The sequence below is a fragment of the Cuculus canorus genome, chromosome 3, assembly GCF_017976375.1.
Source record: "Cuculus canorus isolate bCucCan1 chromosome 3, bCucCan1.pri, whole genome shotgun sequence".
NCBI classification, from domain to species: Eukaryota; Metazoa; Chordata; class Aves; order Cuculiformes; family Cuculidae; genus Cuculus; species Cuculus canorus.
The window spans coordinates 120,792,568-120,819,356 of NC_071403.1; the positions used below are offsets into that span (position 1 = coordinate 120,792,568).

The window sequence follows — 26,789 nt, forward strand, 5'->3', positions numbered from 1 at the left end:
ACTGGATGACCTTTAAGGTCCCTTCCAACTCAAACCATTCTGTGAAACAGGATTACAGTACAAAAGTTTTTTTTGTTGCTGTTTTATAACATTTGATTAGTTTTGTACCTACTTCCAAAACACCTTCAACAATTTTTCTTCTTCGTATAGCATACTGGATTCTTCATTCGAATGCTCAGTAAAGCATTTAGCTAAAGTAATGAATATAAAATGAAAATTTTGTTTGGGGAAGGGAAGTCTCTGTTTCTGATTTAAAATTGTGCACTGATTTAAACACGTTGTTTGGTCGTAATGTGTGCTGCAGTAATTTAAAGCTCTCGGTGGTTTAGGACATTCAGGAGGAGAACCTTAACTGGGGTTGCAGTTTCCTTGCCTGTTTTTTTGGAGTAAACTGAGAGACGCAGTATTTCTTGGAAGAAGATGAATTCCAAACCTGAACTTAAAAGTTTTAAAAAATGTGATAAATACAAGAGAAACACCAAATAAAACAACAAAACGAAGGGATACATGAGCTTAAGTACACTAAACTAGATAAAAGACTGAATTAATCCTGTTTAGAAATACCACTAAATAGCACAAACCATCAGTGACAAATTACACAAGAATGGGGCAGCCTATAGACTACATTATGTTAAGAATAACTTGTAAGAAAAATTATAGTTTAATAATAGGTTTTAATCCTACCGTAAGAGGTAGGATTAGAAATTTAGAGCTTTGTTCCCAAGGTATCCAGACTAAGACTGTTGAACTTTGTAGTGGGATCAGACCAAAGATTAATTTAACCTGCTATAGCATCTCCAGTGCTGGCCAAGAGTGGATTTTAAGGAAGAAAAATGTAAAAAGTGGAAATATATAGGGATACTTCCACAGGATGCTTTCCTAACCTCTAACTATGTGTAGTTCCGACTTCCTGAGCTAGAGGCGTCTGTTTTCAGTAGCTCTCGATGAATGTTTCTTCCATGAGTTTATCCAGCTGCTGCCTGAACCTATCTAAACTTTTAGTAGTAGCTTGCAGCAAGTCCTTTACTTCCTTAAGTCTCCTCTTCCTGCTTGTACCGCATGACTTCTAATGGTTATGAAAATTCCCTGACCTTTGGGTAAAAAGACTGGTTGGAAAAGTTAATGGTTTTTATCTGTTATTTCTGTAAGACGGTCTAGTCACAAGAGTTGGTCTGTTTGGTGTGTGACAAATAGAGCAACTGGAGATTCAGAGTGGGTCTAATAAACCTGAGTGCTTTTGTGTCCTCTGTCAGTGGCTGATGAGCTGTACAATCCTGATCGAGGCACGGAGCCATAGGATGAGGAGGAAGCGCTATAAGTTGGAAAGGGGCGGATTTAGACTAGACAGAAGGAGGAATTTCTTCATGCTGAGGTTGGGGAGGCCCTGGAATAGGTTGTCCAGGGAAGCTGTGGCTGCCCCATCCCTGGAGGGGTTCCAAGCCAGGTTGGATGGGGCTTGGAGCAGCCTGGGCCAGGGGGAGGTGTCCCTGCCCATGGCAGGGGGGTTGGAATTAGTTGATCTTAGAGCTCCCTTCCAACTCAAACCATTCTGATTCTGTCTCTTAGTGGTATTAATGCAGGTGAGTGTTTTCTGAACCAGGACTGATCCGTGTCCAGCTGGCTTTGAGCCGAGTAAGTGCAAAACTTCCTACACTTGTTAATGTAGGCATGACTTTGTCTCCTTTTATAAAGTTAAAATGGTCATAAACCTCACATGTAGTATGCTAAACATATGCTAATATACTCTGACAACTGTGCATGAAAGTGCTCTGAGGGCTACTTAGTCTTAATGGACCATGTTAAGAAATACAGTATGACTTGGTCTGCCGGTTGTCCTGTAGATATATTTAATTTTACAAGTCACATCAGCACTTAAGACTCATATTTGTAAAATTGGATGACACTGCCAGTAAGCCGAGTATAAAAGACTTAATACTTTACACTCTGGAATATGTTCTTCTTACCTTCTTGTTGTATAAATATCCGTAATGCTCTAAAGCTCAATGTTTATTTTCAGAATGCAATTAGCATAAGGAAATTTACCTTTTGTAACCTTTTCCTTGAACTCCGTGTGCATACAAAAAAGTACAGCTGTAACCACACAGTAAAACCTTTGACCAGTGCCTTGTAAAGTTGTTCAGTGCCCATCTACCCCCCTAAATGTAACTCAAGATTCTGTCTTATCGCTGGTTGGCTTTAGGGAATTTGGCTGTATTTTGAGTAAGTTAAGTTAACGCTATCACTTCTATGGCACAAAATTCCATTTATTTTAATTTAGAAGACAGTGAAATCAAGTGATTTTCTGATTGACTGGATTAAGGGTTTTGTATATGCAATGAGTAGAAGCTTTTGGATAAAAGCTTGATTTTTCTCAGCAGAAGTTTCTCGTAATGCATAAAGTAATCTGGTTTGTCCGATTTTTATTTATAAGAAAATGAAATAGGGCCCCTTGTGAACTTCATTCACTCAATGTAAGCTCTAAATTTTATTTTAAAAATTCTGAAAAGTAATTTCCTTCATTTATCACCTGCCCTCTGATGGATTACTTTAGTTTGCCAGCGAAATACTACAACAACAGGCTGAGAGAGTTGGGGTTCTTCAGCCTGGAGAAGAGAAGCCACCAGGGAGACCTTGGAGCAGCTTCCAGTGCTGAAAGGGGCTACAGGAAAGCTGGAGAAGGACTCCTTATTGGGGAGTACAGCGATAGGATGAGATGTAATGCTTTTAAGCTAACGGGGGAGATTTAAATCAGATGTTAGGAAGAAATTTTTCCCTGTGAGGGTGGTGAGGCCCTGGCCCAGGTTGCCCAGGGAAGCTGTGGCTGCCCCATCCCTGGGGGTGTTCCAGTCCAGGTTGGATGGGGCTTGGAGCAGCCTGGGCCGATGGGAGGTGTTGGAACTAGATGATTTTTAAGGTCCCTTCCAACTCAAACCATTCTATGAAATAATAGTATTAAGTTTGGAGGCCAGGAAAGCTCACAAGAAAACAGAATTTGAAATGGATTTTTATTTAGCAGGAATGGGCACAGAAAAGGCACCACAAAGGAACAGCATGCTGCCCATCGCATGATCTCCAGACCTTTGTACTGTTATGAGCAGTAAGTTTCGAAGCTTTGTAAGCTTTTATGGATTTCAGTCACTATTCTTGGACAGTAGTCATGGTGACTAAAGTATATGGTGATAGATGGATCATCACAGTAAATATCTACATATGTGAGAGGTGTCCTTGCCTATCGCAGGGGGGTTGGAACTAGATGATCTTCGAGGTCCCTTCCAACCCAAACTGTTCTATGATGCTCTATTCTCTGTGCACATTCCTTCTCAGTGCTGTACTGCTGAACCATGGAAGGGAGAGCATATAGAAGCGAGTTGTGATGCCTAAGAAGGGCACTGGAGTCAAAGGCAGACGGATCTTGGCGTTGGATATGGTGCAATGTGATGAGTGTTTGTGCAACGTGATGTGTGGAGAGACTGAATGCTAGGGTAGATGTTATGAATAAACGCTAGGAAGGTATTTAAGGAGGAAAGGAACTTAAAATAGGATAATGTGATGGCAATTGAGCAATGAAAAGAGATAAGGTAGAGAGAGATAGAGGTATGGATAAGGGTAAAAACTGGGCTGTGAGCGATCAATTTTGGGCCTGTAGGCAAGAGATAGGACTGGATGGGACAATTGGACTGGATGAACTTAGAGGTCTTTTCCAACCTTAATGATTCTATGATTGATTCTATTTCTCCAAACTGAACTTTTGGAAGAAACAAATACCAAAAGTAACAATGGGAATAGGATTTTTTTTAAGAAACAATGCTATCCTTTGTGCATCTGACTGTGGGTGCATCTCTCCCATTTTCCAACTTCAGAAAACTACCGGTAATTTTGGTAAATCTACTTGTGCAGATAGATCTACCACTGTCTGTTACACTCTTTCAGTCCCAGATGTTGAAGGTACTGGTTTTCCAAGTTCCCATTCCAGTTTTGGTAGTGCTTAGTTCTCTTCTTGTCAATGGACTCTAGGTAGTCAGCAAGTAAGGTTACGCCAAATTCTTCTAAAGCAGCAGACTCCTTGACTTGCAAAGACAAACTGGTTTGGCAAGTCCTTTCTCAAATGCTCTAGTAGCTGGAATTCATAATCCTAATTCTTTCTGATGGGGAAAACTAGGAACGAAATAATGGTTGCTAAATCTTTATCCCATTACTGAGTAGGATGCTCTGTATTGGGTGAGAAGCACAAGTGAAGATGCAGAATTGACATTGATGTAAACTAGGTCCCTTCAGTCCTTCAATGCTTGATCATATCCTCTGGGTGTGTTGTTATGTCGTCAATGGTTACACTTTATTTTAAGCTTAATTGGTTTTGTTTTCTAACCAGACATAGTTTATTTGAAAGCAATTAAATAAAAGATCCTTTCTTGCAGTGCTTCACTTTGAAGACTATGTAAAATCTGTTTTTGTAACTCAGGAGGCTTTATTTGGCATAGCTTGATTATGTTTTTCCATTCTTTTTGTACTGGTTGTTAGAGACCATTATATTTTATACCAATCAGCATGTTGGTATTTAAAGGCTTATTCAGAATTTCCATTCTTGGATCATTACCTGGAAAACCATTGCTAAATTTCAGTTATTTAAATTTTCCTATTCCTTACGTTTTGATGTTCAATAATGTCTTAACTAACCTGTAAATAGTCTCCATCAGGATATTTGGAAACCACCCTGTAAGGGCTTTCAAGCTTTCTGTTCGTTTTGGTAGTTTGAGGTAATAAAGAGTCCTGCTTTTATTTTTATGATGCTGTTGCATGTTTCAAGGCTGGAATTTATTTTATGCGATAATAGTACACCAAAGTTTGTTAGTTTTTCCCCTTATGATGTTCAGCAGTTGAATATGTTGGTCAATTGCTGATGGAAATATCCCTCTGATCAAGTTGTGTATGTGGTGAAATTTAAGACACAGAAGATATCCCAAAGCAAGAGATTTTTCTTTCCTAACAGGCCTCCTCCTTAAGTCATTAAGTGAATCTTTTTGATGTATTATGTGTTGTTCTTCCTTTTTGAACACGAACTGTCCATGACAGAAATGGTTTGGACGCGAGAGTGTTATATAGGACTTACAAGTTCTATGGTCAACTCAGGATGACTGGAGAATGTTATGATGAAATATCTATAATTAAGAAAACATTTCATTTCAGTGATCTGAATTAATAGTTTTTATTTTCAGCAAGTGTACCACAAAGTGTAGATGAGTATAAACACCTGCTTGGAGTGAAAATAATTAATTACTACTCTCGATCTGTTGCTTTTAGTAGCCACGTAGAAATGTGTCAGCATCACGAGACTTGTGGAAATTACAAGTAAGAAATGATTAATGGAAAGTTCAGTTCTATAAAACATTAGTAACAAAATGCTGGTTATTTTCAATACATTCATGCGCTTTCATGGCTGAAAGCTAAGTGCTTATTCTATTTTTCAAGATTTGGAGATTTTTTTTGTAACACCTGCACTTTTATTAAGGGCATTCTCTTATTACAGAAAATAGAGTGTTGTTTCATTGTGGCTTAATTCTTTTAACACTACAAACACAGAGACATTGCTAACAGAAAAGAGGTATCACATATGCTCTAAGGGACTTGGGCAATCAAGAAAATTATATATGATCTGTAGTAGCAGAATATATATATATATGATCTGTAGTAGTTACTGATGTATTTTAATGTGCACTAAAGGTAATACAAGGCATTTCCATGTATTAGAAAAACAATTATAAATGAGAAAGACAGTTTTTCAGTGCTTAAAATGCATATTAAATGCTTTGCTTACTATAGTTAGTTTTGATCCAAAGGCTGGAGCACCTCTGCTATGAGGACAGGCTGAGAGAGTTGGGGTTGTTCAGCCTGGAGAGGAGAAGGCTGTGGGGAGACCTCGGAGCAGCTTCCAGTGCTGAAAGGAGGCTGATAAGAAAGATGAGGACAGACTTTTTAGCAGGGCCTGTAGTGACAGGGCGAGCAGTAGTGGCTTTAAACTGAGAGGGGATAAATTTAGCTTGGACATAAGGAAGGAATTTTTTATGATGAGGGCAATGAGACACTGGCACAGGTTGCCCAGAGATGCTGTAGCTGCCCCATCGTTGGAAATGTTGAGGATCAGGTTGGACGGTGCTTTGAGCAGGCTGGTCCAGCGGAAAGTGTGCCTGCCCATGGCAGGGGAGCTGGAAATAGATGATCTTTAAAGGTCCCTTCTGACTCAAACTGTTCTGTGATCCCTTTAGGTCCTCACGTTGTTGCTGTAATGCCAAAAAAAAAAAAAAAATCATACTTGGAGCTGCTATTTTTATAATAACTATAGATTTGAATTTTACTTGTAATCAGATTCCATAATAACAGTTCAATCTTTTCAGTGACAATTGCGTTAAATAGTGAGTCATGGCTCATATCCCCTCGTGTTGCTGGAACTTTTTCATGGCTGTGTTTTTTCCACTCATATTTCAGGCTCTTGGATGTTATCAATTAGAATTTCTTTTTAATAAAACACATTTATAAATCTCTGTTTGTTTAAATTGTTAGAATACTTTCCTTAATGTTTTTTCTTTTTTTGCCATCCAGCTTGTGCGTGGTCAGAAAGTTTTGACTTGTAGGAAATGCATTACTTGCTTCTAACCTTCTCTCTACTTGGGTGGTCATCGAGTGGCAGATACTGTCACTATGAGCCATGCTGCTCATTTGTACAAACCTTTACTATTTAAAATCTCTTCCTGCAGTTAACTGCTGACATTATAGTGACAGTTTTCACGGTTTATAAAGGTTTAATTTTCAGGTTTATAAAGCTTTTGGCAGTGTGCTGTTGGTTTGCTTTGATTTATTTTGATACTGCAAAATCTAACTTAAATTCTGTTGGGTGTTCGGGAATGTTTTCCAATTATCTTTCTGCAGCATCTTTTCATCAGCCATACTTTACCAGTGAAAAATATTGTACTGTCGTTTCATGTAGCAGTAGATCAGATCGGTATTCTCAATCTGGTTTGTTTTTCTCTACCTGTGTATCTGTAAAGTGAAAACTGAGCTGAAAAGACATGGGCTTGTCGGCATGCTCTGCTAGGGGTGGATGTGGATGGTCTGGGGCACCTTGCCTTTTTGGGACCTGACTTACCTGCTTTCCAAAGGAGGACGCACGTAATGGCTTTTACAAACACTTCTGAACTTATGGTAGGGTGTTCTTTATGGGATATAAAAATCTCTGTTGAGGTGTTTTTATATTTAAACCTCTTTGCTAAGGTGCAGATTACTTTTAGTGTACTAGTTTGGAGCCACAGGAAAAAGAAATGAAAAGGAAACATACTAAGAAGTCTCTATATCCCGTTGTCATTTTGGCAAAGCTTCTTGTCTTACAGCTTTTGTATTATTTGTTGGTATTATTTTTTTTAGCCATTTTAAAGTTAATTAGTAAAAATTATCCAAACCAGGTGATAAACTTGATGTTTGATTTTCCAGCATGGTAAAAGTATACATCCCGATAGACAGCTGAGTCTGTCTCTTTTGTTCTCTGTGAGTAACAGTATCTTTCAGTGGTGCAAAGTCTTGGATGATTTTCACTGTTCTCTTCCCATTCAGTGTTTGCCAGCGAAACACTGTCCATTGAAGCTGGGCTCTTCTCACTTTCATTACCTGTTGTATCAAAGACCTAATCATTTAAGGTAATTTTTGTATTGTATCTTTACAGCCTATGGCATTTTCAGAAAAAATAAGATATACTTCATGAGGAAATTTTCCTGTCCAGGCTGATGTAACAGGCAAAAAATCCAGTCACGTGTCAAAGAGAAAGGACCTGGGAAGTCTGTCACTCACGGGAAGTGCAATGCTCCGTGGGTGGGAGACAGTGATTTCTTAGTCTTATTGGATCATCTGTACATGAACTTCCAAAATAAAAGTAAAGTGTATTTTTGTGAGCAAACAAGGGTATTGTGTAGGAATCTTCCTGGAAATGTTGGATGCAGAGTGGCCAGGGAGATGGAAGCAGTGAGTTTAATACTGGGGAAAGAAGTTGTTGAGCAGGAGGAAACGAGTTGTAAGGTTTTGCAGGAGCACAGTTACAACATGAGCGTTAAGTAAAGGAAAACTCAATGTGAAGGTGAGGGTAAATCATTGGAAGATCTCTTGATGGCAGTTTGAAGTACCAGTGATGCCTTGAAGTGATAGCGATGCACAGTGGCTTCATCAGCACTTGGAAAACCTGGAGTAAGAGAACAGTCTAGAAGCAAAGTTCAAGGAGTTTCGATGGAAAATAAATTGCATATAGTTTGCTAGTAGGGATAAAGACAGATGGAGTCTGGAATATACAGATTGTCTCTATGCTCTATTGGAAATGAAGATAGGACTTTTCAAATTGCAGCTGGCTTTATGGTTGGGGTTTATTTGCAATGGCAAGATGTTGGATGCTTGTGCGAGTGGGTCGGTTTCCATTAATGGCATTCAGAAAGAGTGCTTGAGGCAGAAATATGGAAATTTCAATATATGTGACCTTACGGATTGCATTAATGAGAAATTAACCTCAATATTAGGCAGAATTTAGTCTGCCTCAGTTGAGATTTGGATGCTGAAATCTGCCTAAGGCTCAGACAGCACTGTAAGATTTTGAAGACTATCTAGTCTTTTATATAACTTATATAGTTTTCCACCCTCTATGGGAATTTAAACTGAATGATGATCAGAGGTCCCTTCCAACCCAGTTACTCTGTAATTGTACTTAGCATGATAGTTTACAGCATACTTGGCTTTACTTCCTCAACATATGCTCAAAAATGCTTGTTCTGGGGATGTGGGCATCTGTCTCCCATCTGTCTATTACCTACAAACAGGTTTAGGATGACAGACCCTGGAATTCTGCTCTAATATTCCAGATAAAAGTTAAATATAGTATGGACTATATTGTTAATGATGCCCATTTTTTTTTTCATAGTGCCCTCATGGCATCTGGAAGGAATTGTAGCTTGGACTGCGGCCATTTGGATTGTTCTTGCATCTGTGAGGTCTGCCTTGCACCCACAGTGCGGGTATCCGGCCCCAGAGGGTCTTAATAGTCACTCTGTGTCTTGATCCTATTGAGATGGACAAAGGTGCCACCAGGGACAGAAGTCAAAGGTACCAAATCGAGAGCCTGACCCTTCATGATATGTATATTTATGGAGAAATTATGGAAAGCTGGAGTTGTGATATCTATTCGTAGAGCTGTTTTTATCCAATGGGGTTTTAAAGTGAATACGTTTATATTTGTTAGGGACGTGGTTTGGAACCAGCTTGTACCCTTTCTCAACTGAAGATCCTCCACATCTACAGTGGTGTGGGTTAGGAACAGTTTTATCTTACTGGAGCGGAATCACTAGAGGACAGAAAATTATTAGAGGAAAAAGTAGAATACATTTAATGAGCAGGTGTGACACTAAAGTGCAAGAGGCTACTGGGAAGAGTGAAGAGTTTTTTGTTGATGAATTCTCCACTGAGTGGCAGCTCCTTGTAAAATTTATTCTGTTATTGTTAACTCAAATTTCTTCTGAGATCCTACAATTTAAAAATTATAAGGTAGTGTGTTTCGTAGTCTAACGTATTGTAATTAGTACTTTTAGACAAATTTTTGTTCAGCCTGGAGAAGAGAAGGCTCTGGGGAGACCTTATAGCACCTTCCAGTACCTGAAGGGGACTCCAGGAAAGCTGTCAAGGGACTTTTTCCAAGGGCCTTTAGTGATAGGACGAGGGAGAATGGCTTTAAATTGGAAGGAGGAGGATTTAGATGAGACATTAGGAAGAAATTCTTCCCGATGAGGGTGGTGAGCTGTGGCTGCCCCATCCCTGGAGGTGTCCAAGGCCAGGTTGGATGGGGCTTTGGGCAGCCTGGGCCAGTGGGAGGTGTCCCTGCCCACAGTAGGATCTGGAACTGGGAAGTGATCTGGGAAGTTCTCTTCCAACCCAAACCATGCTATGATTCTATCATTTATAATGGCCCGTATTTTTCATTTAAAGTTTACCTTGTGCACGGTATCTCTCTTTTCCTCTTTAAATACATGCTTCATTTAGCATCTACGGATCTTACTTCAGTGCTGACTGTGTGAAATCTTACTTGCTATGATTCAGATTGTGGCATCATAAATTAAAGTACTGAGAAGTTACCGATTTTATTTTCCTGCCTGGGCAATGTGAAAAAAAAAAGAGAAAGTAAAACAAATTTAACAAATACAGAAATATCAGATGCATGGGTTTCTGTGCTGCTAACGTAGTTTTTCAATGTGAGTATTGAAGTAGAGACCTTCTCTTCAGAATATTGATGTTGGAAAATGAAGAGTCTGTGTGGTGACTGAATTTCCATTGACACTTTTTTGCCATTTCTAGCAGTACTTACTTCAAACATTGAACGTTTAGCCCCTGTTATTTCAACTGTTCCTTGAAAATGGCTATTTCAAATCAATATTATAGCTACGTGTTTCATGCTGGCCTGTCACGTGATAATATCATTTATTTTCGCTTTTAAAATCGCTGATCGCAGTGGAAAATAACTTTAAATACATTTTTAGCTATTTTATTATATCTATAGGTATTTTTACAGCTTAACTCTCTTAAGAGGCAAAGGGAGAAACTGATTTTTTTGAGTACTGTTTTAGTCTTTGCTTTCAAGTACTATTTTATTCTTTGATATTCATTTAAATCGTAATGTTTTGCTCAGAAATGCTGCTTCTGACTTTCTTGCATTTTTATTTTAAATGCATTCAAACAAGACTTCATAACCAAAACAGATTTTTTTTTTTGTCTCATAATCAAAACTTACTGTGGATCGGAAACAGAGTCCTTATTGATCCAAATCAAAAAGTATCATAGTTGCAATTTACTCTTTGTAGCTCACTGAGGAGAAAAATGTTATTTAGTGATGACTGCAAGATAGAAAAGCAAATTTAAGATATAACGTGGCTTTCTAAGGTGTTATTGAACTGTGAATTTATATATTTAAAAATGTGATAATTTAGAAAATTTTAGGGAAGTGGTTGAAGCTTAAAATTATTGAAAAAAAATGTTTCTCCTTCGGAATAACATTTTGGGATCTCAGTGTTTCAGCAGCATAGAATTGTCAGTGATTTGACTTCATTTACCTTATCTCAGCACACGTCTGTGAAATAATTTTTTAATAAATCAAATTCAAGTATTTGCTGGAACATTTGTCAAGATTATGGTGCAGGAACAACTTCTGCTGCCTGAGAAAGAAAGCTAAAATTCTGCAAAGAATATTTATATATTTTTTTATTTCATTAAGAACATATATTTGGGGAAAAAATACTTAAGCAGCCTATTTTTCATTTTCTCCAAGTGTTGTCATGAGAGAGAGACGTGAGCTCGCTGAGCCTTCCAAAATTCACCAGGTCTCAACCTGCCGGTGATGGGAATCAATGCCACCTTAGCTTCTTCTTACAAACTTCCAAGCGTGAAATGCTGTTGTGTGCATGCCTTGTGTCAAAAGCTGTTAATTCTCTTTCTAAAATGAGTATATTTATTCTAAATATTATTGTGTGAAGCTGAAGCACTGAGTTTGGTGATCAGGCTGTTTTTATTATGGATTCTGAGAGGCGACATCCCTTCTGTTATGCCAGATGAAACTGGACTGAAGTATTTGCGCGTAGGGTGCTCCTTCCTTTTGGCATCTGAACATCAGTTTCAAGGGTGTTATGTTGCTTAAAAATTATTAAAAAAAATAAAAAAAATGGTTATATGAAATGAAAAACAAATTTATAAAGTGTAAAGATTCCATGTGTGGAAAATCAGAAATGGGATAAACGGATGAAATGATTTTAAAATGTGATTTTATGGGTGTTACCTGGTCACAGGTTAGCAATGAAAGTCTGTTTAAGGTGTGAGGTTACTGACCTGAGTAAATCCACGTCTAAATGTTTCATCTTGGAAGTCAAAGGACTGAAGTGACTGCCGTCAGCTGCAGAGCTTTGGGGGAGTGTCCTTTGGTGAAGCTGAGGAGCAGCACGTCAGTGTGTATGGAACAGCCGAGGGAGCAGCTTTTTGTTATTTTAGAGTTAATTTTAAAATCAGATCACCTTGGAAATCAGATTTTGTTGCTTTAATTGGGTTTTCTTCTTTGCCGGCTGGTAGTGTAAACGATATGAACTCATTTTTAAATGAAAATAAGCATCTCTTCTGTGGATGAGGAGCCCCGGTAAAACACACCGTGCGGCTTTTAATTTCTTGGGTTGTATTTACTTTGTGCATTTTAATAATTCAAACACTGCCTCTTATTATCTTATTATTACTCTTATTAGAACATTTTAAATATGGCTTTTGAAATCATTCTTTCTGATTCAAAGCAGCGCGTCACGACAGTGGAACTAACTCACAGCTTATTTGAAATCTGAAAGCAATAGAGTTGCGTCTTGGACAGTTAATTAACCATTGCAGGTTCCTGCGAGGCCAAGCGTTATGAGTAGGCATTTTTAGGCTGTGCACGATGAACTCAAATAACTTGCCTAATAAAGTGTATGTATGGAGGTACGGGAGAAATAGCTCATTTTCCATTGTCATCTGCCAGGCAGGTCAAATTCCGAAAGAAGAATCTTGTTAGTTACACATAATTTTATAGCGGTCCAAAAAGAAGCGGCGTGTTTACATAATCTACACGCGCATAGAAGCGTAGGGCTCTGAGCAGTGTCCTTTTCTCGAGGAAATTAAAACAAGAAACGGCAATCCGTTGTACGTTCAGCTCAAGGCAGCTTGCTAGAACTTAAATAACATTAATGTTTTAGTTGGAACTCATGTAGAAGAGGTATTATTTTAAACGAAAATGAAGTCTGCAGCTATCTGGTTGTGAATGTCTCTCAATTACAGTGGCGTCCGTGGATCTTGGAGCTGAATGAAGATTTGGCTAGAAACTCTCCACATCCTTACTCTGTGTTTTCCTCTGAATAAGAAACAGCATGTGTGAATTACATTTACTCTAATCTGCTCCATACAGGAGGATAAAAATTCTGTGAAAAATGATTATACATGGTTCAAAATTATTTTGATTATAGCGGATAGATTCCTTTTCAGTTTAGCTAGTTAGAAGCCGGAGATATTTGGAGAAGTAATGCTGAATGGCTTACATTTTAATATTTAGCTAAGCACAAACCTATGAATACGAAATAACCCTGCAGTTGCAGACAATCGCATTCCAACGGTGGTGTAACTTCCTGCATTTAACTGAACATGAAACGTTATTCAGTGAAAAGGAAAAATACTCTTTTTTTCCCGAGTGTGCTACCCAAGCAATTAGAAAGAATTGCTGCTGCTGTAAAGTGGGGAGTTACTGAACGAGATAATCTGTATTTAAGCATCCCATAATGCAGACCTGCGGAATAAAAACATGATCCCCTATGCATCAACTTAAAATATTTTTACAGTTGTAGCTCCTGAGTTTACACAGAGGTTTCTCCTATTTTCACAAAAATGGAACATTTTTGTGCGTTATGGAAATAAATTGGAATGGAACGGCTCTCAGGGCTGCGATGGATGCAGCGTCTCCCGAGGAGCCGCTCGTTCCAAAGTTGTCCCCAGTTCTTCACTTTCCAGTTTCAAGCAAAACAAAGGAATTTTTTTCCCATTGATGCAGGCATATGAATCTTCCCAAACTGAAATGACGGCAGTGTGGGCATTGTCAGGGGAGAAGAGAGCTCAGTGAAAAATTACCTATTCCTAGAAACTTTCAATTATTAGGAATTTTGGTAAAATGCAACAGCATGAGTAACTTTCAGTGCAATACTGCTAGGCTAAGTTAGACTAAGATTCTAAGGTTCCTTTCAACCCAAACTATTCTGTGATTCTGTGATTCTATGACTAGAATCACAGTACAATTAAGACAAAAAAAAATCAATTCTGCATATAAAGTGCCTCATTTCCAATTTCTTGTTCTGCAGAACATGATGAGACCTTCCTGTGGACATTGTCTACTATGATAATTAAAAATGGCATTTGTTCAGCGTCTCATTTGGAAATGAGAAAAGGAACTGTCTGCATCTATACAGTGTAAATAATGCATTGTATACATAAGGCTTAAATGAGATTGATTTGGAAAAAAAGATATATTATGAACAATGATTGAGTTATAATATATTGACTATCCCTATCACAAAAGAAAAAAATCTGAATTTGTCTTCATTCACATGGAACCACATAAGGTAAAGGTGAAATGCAGTTTGTAAATGTCCAGTTTTTGCTGTTAGCTGAAGAGGTTTCTGAAAGAAAAGAAAGTACTGTTTAGCTTCAGATTCTAATTGATGCCGAAATGCTCCTTCTCGGATGTTACTTTTGAATTAAAAAGGCCAAATTGCAGCTTTGACTGCAATGATCTGTACACCCTGGCTTCTAGATCAATGGAGTCTGTCACGGGGGAGAGACCGGGATCTAAGAATTGGAAAATCTCTTATGAATAAATGCTGCAGAAACTCATGTAAAAGAAATGCAGAGAGAAAATATTCATACTAGCTAAGAAATATAATTTTTGAGGTGCTGTTTCCATGTCTCCCAGCAAATTAAAGAGGTCAAACTCCTGGCAGCTTGTAAACCAGAAACAGTTAACCTGTGGCCTCGCATAAAACCGTAGCAAGCTGTTGCTTATATCCCACCTTTGCATTTACACCAAGAGCTAACTGTTATTTCTATTTTTAAAAATAGAAGTCTGTTTACTTTGATTAAGCAATCCTGTGAGCTGCAAATATTTTTGACCCTCCCACACCTCTCCCATATTTTTCTTTTGTCTTTGGTAGAAGTTATGAATCTCATGGATTGTATTTGGACTGTCAGTGGGATATAATGTAATTTACTTTACTGACTGATTCCCTTCCAGACGTCTACATGGGTTGAAATCTGGATTATGGTATTTAAGATACAAACTGTCTGCCCTTACTTGTCACAGAAAAATACTTGTCAGTTAAGCCACAAGCTCGTATAAATAAGGCTCTGGTCTTAGAGCAACATATTTCCTAACTGTCTTTGAAAATACGAGTTCAAAAGCTCTGTTCTGCAGAATTTCTGATTTATATGAGCCTTATGTGCCTAATAGGTAGAAGTATTTTATTTATAGAATTTTAAAGGACATCTAGGGAAAGGGAAATGGGAGATGTGTTACATACTTCATTTTTGAAAGAACAGCTGAGAAGAAATCAGAAATGACTAAATGTGTGAGAGGATTAGTTAAGAGCACAGATTTTAGTATAGAATTTTTATTTTTTGTATTTAACCAAAGTAAATTTTACTTAACGTGCTACATTAAAGCTGTAACTTTTAATAAATATAAAATATCGTGCATACCTTATTTAGACATTTCTATTTTAAGATGTTTCTTGAAAATAGTCAGGAATAGAATAGTTGGCTGATTATGTTTGTCACTCTTCTTATATTTTTAGTGCTAATATCTACGTGGTTAGAACTGATCTTTGCTTGCAGATTGCATTTGGCATTTAATATGCTCCGTAATTTCTACCATCCTCGATAAAGCAAAATATCGGAACCGAAACTCGGTTTGCTGACCTTACTAGCATTCTAACAAGATACTTATTTGAGAGTACTTCTGCTATTGCATTTATGTGGCCTCTCTGTGGCCCTCCTGTCAGGAGGCTTCTCTGCCTGCTGGGAAGTTGCGTATGATTTAAAAATAAGAAAATTAGTTTTGCTTCATCCTGTGAAATATTTCGTGTCATTCGCATTGGAGGATCCAGCACGCTCTTACTGAACTGTAAAATATGGGATTCAACCTTCTGAAGGATAGTTGTCACGTTTATGATTGAAGGATCTGAAAGAGCAGTAATTCTCACAACAGAAATACATAAATGTGTTCGTATAAATAGTGTGTCAGCATGGTTGGACTCGGTGATCCAAGAGGTCTTTTCCAACCTGGTGATTCTATGGTTCTGTGGCTCAAATCAGTGCTGTGGCACGTATTAAGGCTCCTTGACCTGCTCTAGTTCCTGCCTTTCAGTGGCTTTGCCACAGTTTAACCACATGAATTGAGATTTCCTCTTCAGAGGAGTGTCCCCAAGAGAGGACGGCCGCGCCTTCTCATGGAAGGTTGACAGTTGGGTGGCGAGATGCTCAGTGCTGTGTCCCTGTGGAGCATTCTTGAGCCCAGTGATGTTGCAGATGCTCTCTCTGCTTGGCAAGGTGATAAGTAACACCTTCTCTTGGTGCCGCAGGACCGGGGAGGGAGATTAAAATAGGTTGATTAAAATGGAGAGGATATTAAAAGAAAATGAGAGCAGGACTCTGCTGTGTGAGGAACGGGACCGCAATTAAGCAAAGATTATATATGTTACCAGACCAAAATAAATTGTTTGCAGCCGAACGTGCTTTCCTCCGTGATGTGGGGGAAGAAGCTCGGATTGTGACTTAACCCTGGATTCCCATCATTTCTTTGCCCTAAGCAATTATTTGTGAAAGCTGGAGAATTCCTGGAGAGGGTGAGGCATCGATTGGTGAGGCGAGGAGACCACACTTTGCTGGATGAGGGGATTGAAACTGAGATGAGAAGCTGGCACGGCACCAGGGCTGGGGCAGAGACAGACGTTCTTCCAGTTGAAACGGGGGAAAAAATGTACATCAATTTAAGACAAGCTGTCCATCGTAAGACTAGCATTTCCCAATTTATGAATGCAGGCTTTCGCAACTCTAAATGCCGTTTAATGCTTTTTTTTTTTTGGTAATTTTAGTTGTTTGTGTTGTGGTAGTGCTGAAAGAGCCCAGTCATGATTATGGCTTCTTTATGCAGATAGGAAGACAGACCTTGTTCCAGCGCATTTGTACCAGAAGGTTCGGCGTGTGCCAGATGCTGTGCACAAGAGCAGTTCCTCTTGAAGACGGTGGGTGCGCTCGCACCATTCGAGCTGTGCAAGCTCAGACGTGTTAGCAAGGTTTGACCCTTAAGAGCAAGACAAACTGCAACACTGGCACCTCTTCCAGCAGATTCTAACAGATTATTTGCTGCTACAGACTCATATGTGTCTTTGAAGGACTGGAGGCCAAATTCTTCCATGTTTGAGTTTTCTAATGATGATGACTTTTTTTTTTTTTACTTTTTAGGATAGGCTCGTGCTAAAATTAGGAAAGATTTTTCTGCTGCCCGTTGTTAGAATGGTGATGCTATTTACTTTCATTTCTGAGGTTAGAACATCGCCAGTGTTGGGTTGCACGTTCAAGTGCACCAAATTAAAGAAACATTTTATTATGCAGAAGTTGCTCTGATGTTCAGCACCAAAGAGCTTTTCAGTGCAACGGATAAATTACATGTATTCTGCTTTTTCAGATTTGGCTGCAGGCCTATCCTGCTGCATCTCAAGAATCTGCTTAGGAAATTTGGAAAAGTAGTCAAGAAAAACTGTAGAACGTATTTTCTTAAATTGTAAATATTTTGCTGACAGATATTTCATGTATCCAGGGAAAGGACCAATTTCTGTTGATTCCTGCTTGCTTTAACCAGGCATATTTCTAGAAGCCAAATGTCTATCTTTTCCTAAAAGAATGAAGATTTCATGTGGTTTTTTTTGTTTGGTTTCTTTCGGTTTTTTTTTTGTTTGTTTGTTTTGTTCTGTTTTCAGAAAAAAAAAAGTTCGTTGATTTGAATGAAGTTATTGGATTAAATACTTTTTGCCTTTAAAGAAAAAAAAAATCTCCGTGACTTAAGTTCAAATAATGTAGATTTTCCATTGAGAAATGTCCCTGGAAAGTGGACTGGAAAAGCCAACGACTTTGCTCTGTCTCCTCTGCCTGTCCTGTCTTCTGTCTCCTTGTACCAGCACCTACATTCATCCACCTATTCTACTGGTTCTATACCGTATCCCTTCCTTTGCTTCCCAGTAAGAAATAAGGCAGACCTAAATATTAGTCTTTATTTTTTTTCTATTATAGTCCCAGTGGCATTCTAGTTCTGAACTCTTCTGCTGTGTTATTTCTTCCAAAGGATATTTTTGCGGTTAAGATAAAGATTTGACTCTTGCTACATTTTGCTTCTCTCAGTGTTGCTTTGTGTGAGGTGTATACATTTTTGCCCTTTGCATATTGAGTGTATAATTTATTTAATTGCAGCTTGTAGAATAAATCATTTCCTTGTGTAAGAGTGCAGTACATTATGGTTGGAAGCATCCAGTTTTCCTTTCTCTGCGTTCAGTGGGCTTAGTTGAATTTTTAACTGTCTTAAAGATTTAGGGTTTTTTTCATAGCAGATTAGGTTGTGGTTTACAAAGGTACTTCACCCTTTAAGCCCATATTAACAGATGGGCAAACACCATTGATTCTATGTTAAACTTATTTTTTTGTGTGCCTTAGGCCTGAAGACGACCTTCAAGAAAATCATGTGTTTAAATATTATTCTTAATGTAAGTGCAAAAGTAGGTACTTAAATCCTGAATGTGTAGATATTAGTAAACTGGTGGAGTATTTTTTTTTTTAAAGGAATGAAATGATTCCTTTAAATAAATTGAATCAAACATTTAATAGTACTCCTGCCATTATTTGCTTCTCTGAAATCATTTTTCCTTTAAAGTCTATGCATAATATTGCAAAACCCTTTTGGGTGGCAGGTGCAGTTAACCACATCACAGTCCTTCGGTTCTATATTTACAACGGGAATTTTCCTAGTTAAAATTATGCTTCGCAAACAGTTTAAATTTTAAACTAATATTTTTCTTCTAATGAGCAGTTGGGAAAGTTTTTCCATCACAAAGCATAATATCCAGTGAAAAATACCTGTGTAACACAAGGGTTCTGAAGCCAAGCAGTTACCGACTGTCCCCCTCTGCTCCTCAGAACCAGAATTCCCACTCCTACTGGTACTTCTGTAGTAATGCAGTGCTATGTGCATATCACTTTTATTCTTACTTATTAAGAGAACATTTTGTATTTTCTCTTAAGCGGGACATAATTTTAATTCTAAAATATTAACGATAGCTTTAATAAAATATGCCGGGCTATATATAGCAACCTTAAAAAGCAAAATTAAAAATGTAAGGCTCTCTCAATATAAAATATCTCCAAGTAAGGCTAAATAACACAAATAAGTGCTAATTAGTGTTTTCATTTTCAATTGAGTTTTTTTTCTTTCACGTGTTATAAACTAATCTGAGAGCACAGAATGTCTGTGGCACGTTCTTAAAATAAATCTTAGCCTACATATAAAAACAAGAAGGAAATTCAGTCACGCTGCCACCTTCCCCGGCAGGGATTGCCAGCCTGAGGTCATGACCGGCTCCCACTTGTGCAGCCACGATCATTTGCAGGCTCGTGATACCAATTCCATTGTTATTTCTAGACTCGTGTCTCCTCATCAAATCCAAACCTGAGATTTGTTTTTAGTGTCAAGTACCAGTGGGAAATTCAGTACAAGAGCATTTTATCCATTTCCAATATTCTGGGGGGTAAAAAACCCAAATAATTTATACTGGGGCTGTTTTAATCGCAGTATCTGTTAGAATCACAAAGTATTTCAGATTCAGTAAATTGGAAAGAAAGAAAATTATCAACAGCAAAAATATACCTAACGGAATATTTAACACATGTGGCTTTCATCCAGTGTGTTGTGGCCTGTTGGACAAATTTTTGTTTCATAGTCTGTGATGGTCTTATCGGCAGTTTATTTGTTTTATATAATGTACATAGTGAAATGGTGCATCTATGTCTGCGATTTGCTCAAGGCTACCAGGAAATTGGTTTCTGTGAATATACGAAATGTCTACTCAGGCAAAATTTCAGAAGTGTATGGAATTGTTTTAAAGAACATAAATATATGCTCGTGCCACCTACAAACCACGTGGTTAGTAAAGTTTGTAGTAACCAATCCTTGTACCAAAAGAAATTCCTCCCAAATTATAACAAATTGTATGCATTTTTAGGTTACCTTTTTGGCTGCAAGGGATCAGGAAAAAAAAAGCAAACAAACTTCTCTTTATCTTTTATAAAGTAGATACACTTTAAAAGATTTTTTTTCAGTGTGAACTCATGGATTTCTGTATTTTTTTAATTTTATTTTTTTTTTTTAGGACTGCTCCATCCTGACTGTTCAGGTTTCTTGTGGTACATCATTGATAGAAACAGTCTATTGCTATAGAAACCACCAAACTGCTGCTTTTGATCGAAAGGAATATTACCTGTTTCTCCTTTTAGTTGCATTTATTACCGGTTAAAATAGTTCACAAATAGCACTGTAAATAGATATTTTCCTTAGTGAGCTCACTTGAATTCACACATACTGGGGCTGCAGTCTCAGCCTCGTTGACTTTCAACTCCCATCGACTTCCTTGGGATCCGGACTTCTTTCAAGAGGTGTACTTAAGACAAAAAAATATTGACATTTCTTTCAGCTTTTCAGACTTTTGATGTTCATCAAAAGAATGTAATCACATTCGGTAACGTGTCTACTGTTACCTTCACCTAGGAGATACTTTGCCATTATATGCTGTGTTTCTTGAAATAAATCCATATAAAAATATGATATTATTGGACTACTTCAGCTTTTAATAGAAATACTTATAGTTCTAAATATACGAAAGCGGAATGGTGAGGGGGTTGAATTATTTTTAGGTGACCTGTGAAACTGAGGGAGGGAAAGAATAATTTGTACATCTCCTCTACTGGTCACCGTTCAAATGATTTTGTCAAAAAGTAATGTGCCTTAGAGTATTTGAAATTAAACGCACTAATGCAAGAGGATATCTAAGGTGAAAGATGTTTGTGTAATGCTAAACATAACCAAAGAAACTGTGGTTTTAGCTAAGGTACCATGCTCTATTTTATCAAGTGCCAGGAGTTGCATAATGAAAGTCTTTCAGTGAAAAAAAATATAAGTAAAGAAAACACAAAAATGCCACCCAGCTGGTAGAGATCTTCCTAATTTTTACCTGATTGTATTTCTGAAGAAATATGGCAGGGCCCTCGTAAATTTTCAACGTGAACTGCATTTTTGTTGCCAATTTCCATATCCTTTTAAAAGTGCTGAAGCGTGCATTTGCTATTTATGTTTGCAGTAGACTGAGTACACTTTTACTATTTGTGGTTTCAGAAATTGGAAACAACCAAACAGTGGTGCTATGGTCTAAAAAAATAAATTTTAAACAGCTGTGGGACAGTATTTTTAGAATGGTAGGAGTCCTTCTGAAGACAGACTCATGACTGTGTCTCTCTGGACAGGAATGCTGCAGATGGGTTTTCGAAATCAGAATTGTGTTGTCTTCACACCTTTATCTGTATTGTCTGGGGTTGTCAGACTCTGGGACAAAAAGAGCTACTGGAAGAAATTCCCTCACTCTCTGTTTTCATGTTGTCTCTATGGATGTTTGAATTACTTTAAACACCTCTTAGATCAGATTCTGTATATCCAGTTCTCTCTAGAATAACTATTCCTTATAAATGTCATACGAGATAATTAGCCATGTTCTTATTTATGGAGATAATAAAAGGTTGTAGGAGGTCTGAAGGTCTGTGTTTTGATTCTGGCTTGTTTCGGCAGGGCGGGTCCATTTGGTCACTGAAAGTTGTCCTGTAGAGTAAATTATTTCATAAAATCATGGAAGGGTTGGAAGGGACCTCAATGCCCATCCAGTCCCACCCCTGCCGCGGGCAGGGACACCTCCCACTGGCCCAGGCTGCTCCAAGCCCCGTCCAACCTGGCCTGGAACACTTCATTTTCTCCAGATAGAGCAGCATTTAATACTCGAAATAATATGTTTAATTTCTTTGCCATTTAAATGGTGAATGTAGTCCTGCCACAGATAATACCATACTGTGTTTTGGATAGACTGCTTTGAAAACAACTATTTCCAATTTTCTTTTCTTTCTAAAAAATAAAGGTCTCTTAATAATTTTTATCTCATAAGGTTTCAGAAATAGCAAGCATAAGTTTTTCTTTTACTCAACCGTAGTAATTAATTAAATTAGATAATCAGTTTAGATTATAAGCCTGCAAAGAGTCCCAAATAACGACACGGCTTAACCCTCTGTATCAGCTTGTCATTATAATGTGTCAGCTCCTTTGTCAAGGGTGATGAATTATGTAAGTAAAACATATTTAAAGGGCGGGTGGACGAGATGCTCAGAGACGTGGTTTAGTGGCAGATAGGAATGGTTGGACTCGATGATCCGAGAGATCTTTTCGAACCTAGTGGTTCAATGATTCTATAATCATTGCAGTCCTTCAGTGGGTTAACTGTTTGCTGCCTTTGATGTTGGTTGTAGCCTGGTTTTGATCAAGGCCCTGTGACCTGTGCTTCCTCGGGTGTTGGCTGTAATTGCTTAATCTAAATTGAAAATCAAATGAATTCTGATTTATAACAAGTTTTTAAATTTCAGTGCCTTCTACAACTCGAGTTACAACTGAAGAACCGTTCCCAATTTTGCAAAATTCGTTTTCCGGTGTCCTGAAGAAATACAGTTATACTTCCACTCTCAGCAACGCCGTTGAGTTCTCTTCTTGCTGTGGGGCTGTGCTGGCTGCGTGGAGCTCTTTGTGCCCCTATCCTCAAACCTAGTTTACTTTCGCCTTGTACTCCTGAGTTGTGCTGAGTTATTGGCTTTTGGATCAAGTATTGATTTCTGGTGACAATCCTTGCATTGGGATGCAGTGTTGACTTAAATAATTGATCCAAACACATGATCTGTTTGTGTACTTTGGGATCCTGTTGTACTTTTGGGTCAGGTCCAGTGGGAGGTGTCCCTGCCCGTGGCAGGGGTTGGAACTGCTGGATGGGCTTTAAGGTCCCTTCCAACCCAAACCATTCCATGATCCTATGATCCACCAGTAAACGTTGTCTATGGTAGTTTTTTACAGTGTCTCTATATTTAATTATACAAATAGTGAGTAGCAATGGTGTTGAAATGGTTGTGTGGATGATTACACTTAGCAAAGTAAAAATAAAGCGTGCGACTGACAGTGACTCTGAGGTTGTGAATTACCTTACTGTAACAAAATACCAGATTTTTTTTTTAAAACTATATGCTCTTTTAGTTTTTAAAAGTTGAGGTCAATTTAACATTAGCTTTAAATTCTGACAATGAATGGCAGTTTATCTCAGTTCCAAGAACTCCACTGTGTGTGCGGTGTTTCTGCTCTCAGTACAATATGATAGGATCTGTGGCAATTTTCTTATTTTTAAGAAACAGAGGAAAAAGATAGCGTGTTCTTAGGAGAGTTAGGGCACTTCATCGAAGTTACTTGTTTGAGAAGTTTCAGTGAGTGCTTTTTCTTTTTTGGAAAACTAAGTGTCAGTATGGCAGTGTTTTATCTGGAAAGGGATGGTTGTGTGAAGCTGTGAGTAGGGTCAGGTAGTGGCACAACGCTGTCAGGGTCTCCTTATAACCCACATCACTGCTAAGCCTGGATAGGATGAGGGGGAATGGCTTTAATTTGGAAGATGGGAGAGTTATTATGAGACATTAGGAAGGAATTCTCCATGCTGAGGGTGGTGAGGCACTCCAGGTTGCCCAGGGAAGCTGTGGCTGCCCCATCCCTGGAGGTGTTCCAGGCCAGGTTGGATGGAGCTTGGAGCCCCTGATCCAGTGGGAGGTTTCCCTGCCCATGGCAGGGGGTTGGAATTAAATGATCTTTGAGGTCCCTTCCAGCCCAAACCATTCCATGATTCTGCTTGTGATTCTTGACGTCTTCTGCCTATCAAAGAACTCAGCTGTCAAAAATAAGATTGTAGAAATAAACTTGACAGTTTTGTGCTAAACCTTCTTTGTCAACGAACCCCCTGACTCTGGTTCATTGCGTCCTTATTGTTGTCCCCAAAATGTTAAAAATAGAAAAATCCCTGAGAATTTAAAGAATGTATTATCTGTCACAAGATTTAAAGCCTACTTGATAAGTGTATAGAGACGTATATGTGTGTATACACATACAAATAGGTGTTTGTGTATGTAATTGAGCTGTTAGTAGCTTCAGGTGAAAAAGTATTATAACAATGACTTGGAAATGAAACATAAGGAATGTTTTTTATTATAAGATAAATTATTAACAGGTGGAAATTAAATAATAAAAAGACTCCAGAAAACTCTCTTGATAGTAATTAATGCAAATAATGGATTTTTTTTTCAATAAAAATGGAAGCTCTGTTTAGTATCAGTGAGAGATTTGGTCTGTCAGCTTTACAGCTTTTTTTTTTTTTGACAAAGCATTTTGCTGCACTTTCAAGAAGTTGTGTTAATACAATTTTTATGACCTTTCAGGTCAAATAGAAAAATTAAAGAAAAGAAGTTTTGGGGACTTTACTTTCAGAACAGCGGGGTTTGCTTACTGTTTGTGTTACGTTAATTTGTACTCAGACTTCAATTCCAGAATCCAGACCTTCTGGAATTCTGTGGGCCAACTAAGGATCTTGGGTTAAAAGCATGTCATTTGAAAATGATGCTGTTCCTTCCCTAGGAGAAGAATAGCTGCGGATTGATATTGTTAAAAAAAATCATCCTAATGGGATTTTTCAGGAAATTGGTATATGACTCAGTTTAGAAAAAAATGAAAAATTGAATGCACTTAGGAGAGAAATACAATCAATGTAACTTTTTTTAGTTGTTAGGGCATTCCTGTTTTGCTCCACTTTATTTGACAAGGTTTAGATGGTCTTGTAAGCTATGAAAATCTGATTGTTTGGTCATGTCATTGCTGCAAAAGAACATCTTGCACTAACTCCATAGACTCTAAAGTACTCTTTGCATAGTATTTTCTGTACTCTTGATTATAATTACCAATGAGTTACATAGCCGGTGTTTAAATTTCTGATACTGAGAACTGGTAAGTTAATAGGGTGTGTTTATTTTAGACTAATCGATTATTGTTCGAGGTAATGCTTATAATAAATGGGCTTCATCCCACTGTTGCAGATAAGGCAGACGTGGAGCAGTTTCCCAGATGTTTGGTCCTGTCGGTGACCCTCCACTAGGACTCAGTGTTAAAACGTTTAACTGCCTGTGATTGCCACTGAGATATTCCGATCCTACAGTTCAGCTGCTCTACTGTGGTCTGGGACTACTGTGAGTTTAAGCACCAAGTGGACCACTGCTTCCCTCTACCTTCTCTATAAAGATAAGAATTGTTGCAGTGGTTGAAAATTGGGTATGTTCTTCCCAGTGGTGTTCAAATTCTTTAAAATATTGAAACAAATCATATCTCAAGCACTGGTCTCTATATTAAGGCTTCTAGTTAATTGTTTAATTTTAAAATAAACTTAAATCTGCATCTAGCAAATCTTGAAACATCATAAAGATCTCCAAGTGGACCTCGTTTGTGCATAAGTTCTGTGATTTATGGTATGATTTTTGTCTTAGTCAAACAGATGGAGTTCAGAAATACGCTTATCCTCAGCACAGTCCAATGAATTCTAATCTGTGGGACAGTTAACCACATTTTGGGGGGGATTTTTCAGGGCATTATGTCGGTCCCTACTCACTAAATATAAAGCATTGTTTATTGTCAATAAAGCTCTTCTTTCTAATTTCAGAAAGGTATTTAAGAATTGATTCTTATATGTCAGAAAGGGTCTCAGCTTTAAGGACCTCAGCTAGAGACCAACTGTAGTTTCTTCTGGAAAGAGTGCTGTTTGCTTTGGTCCAGAGGACTTCCTCTTTAAATTTCTGAGCTTTGACCAGTTAAAATGTCTTTGTGTGGTCCGATGCCTGAGGGTTTGGGGAAAAAAAAAAAGAAAAAAAGGCCTCGCCCTTTACTTTTTTTTCATAGAAACAGCAACTACAGACATCCTTTTCCTTTCCCGTCTTTGTAATTACTTTATAGTTTAGCCAGCTACTTGGTCTTAGATCAGAGCTTTAGGATTGTTTTCAGTAGTGAGTGATTTTTCACTTAAATTAGTGCCTGGTATGACAACAGCAAAATGAGAGATGGCTTCAAATACGGCGCTGTTTGTGTAGTTCTGTCTGAGCCTCGTTGTAATGTTTGAAACCAAACTGTCGTGTGAGTTGTGATCAGATTAGGTGAGATATGATCACATCTTCCTCAGAAAAAAAAAACAACAGGTGACCCGATCTCCCCACCCACCTCTCCCCTCCTCCATTACAGACAGAAGTAAAAATTTCAGGCCAGAAGAGGGGAAAAAAAGGACCTGGGGAAATAAAACAGACCAAACAAAAATGCCGTGATTTCTTGCGTGTGAATTTCCTGGGTGTGGAATCATTGCTTTTGGAGCAGTTACAAAATTCTTGGAGCTTACCTATGTCTAAATCATGACCTTGGTGACGGAATGTTGCCCATTGTTCAACAAGCATGTCTTGGTGAGGGTCTCCTCTGAGGAGATCTCCTCTCAGGCAGCGCCGCTGTGGTGTGTGCAAGAGCAGGGCACCGCGGATGACAAGCCGGGATTCCCTTCCCATTGCTTTGTTGCACGGATGGATTTAACTGGAACATTGTCGGGGATGGAGAAAACCCAAAAAAAGAATGGCTACATTAGCAGTAATGTAAAAGGAGTCATTGGAATTGTTTGTGATTTTATACTGAGTTCGGTCTTTTTGCCATCCCCGAATAGCCTTAATAATTAGTCATAATCATGGCCTCTTTCCAAAACACTGATTAAAATAAATTAGGTGACTTAGGTGATCTTTGAGTACTTATAGAGATTGATTTAAGTGAAGTGGGATTTGTAGGGAGAGGTGATTTATTCCATAAACTGAGGCAGCTGGGTACAAGTGAGAAGCTTTTGAGTGCTCAGACTCTTTGTGGACATCACGCTGTTCTCTGTCTGATGAGGGATGCAGATTGTGGGCTGAGCATAAAGATCTCCTTGAAGAGATCCCTCCTGGGT

General features: G+C 38.2%; 1 protein-coding gene across 15 annotated transcripts in view; it reads left to right on the plus strand.

Annotated features, from left to right (window-relative positions):
* SUPT3H (SPT3 homolog, SAGA and STAGA complex component) overlaps positions 1-26,789 on the plus strand; it is a 302,304-nt gene that overhangs the window by 77,282 nt on the left and 198,233 nt on the right. For 2 of the 15 annotated variants that reach the window (XM_054061045.1, XM_054061044.1), the window contains exon 1: positions 3,051-3,097. The exons of 4 other annotated variants lie outside the window; for them this stretch is intronic. In XM_054061045.1, coding sequence (XP_053917020.1) covers positions 3,066-3,097 — 32 coding nt within the window. In that variant the 5' untranslated portion in view covers positions 3,051-3,065. Of the gene's footprint in view, positions 1-3,050; positions 3,098-26,789 lie in introns of those variants that run through there. 9 more of the 15 variants (XM_054061048.1, XM_054061047.1, XM_054061058.1 and 6 more) reach the window with 7 other exon arrangements.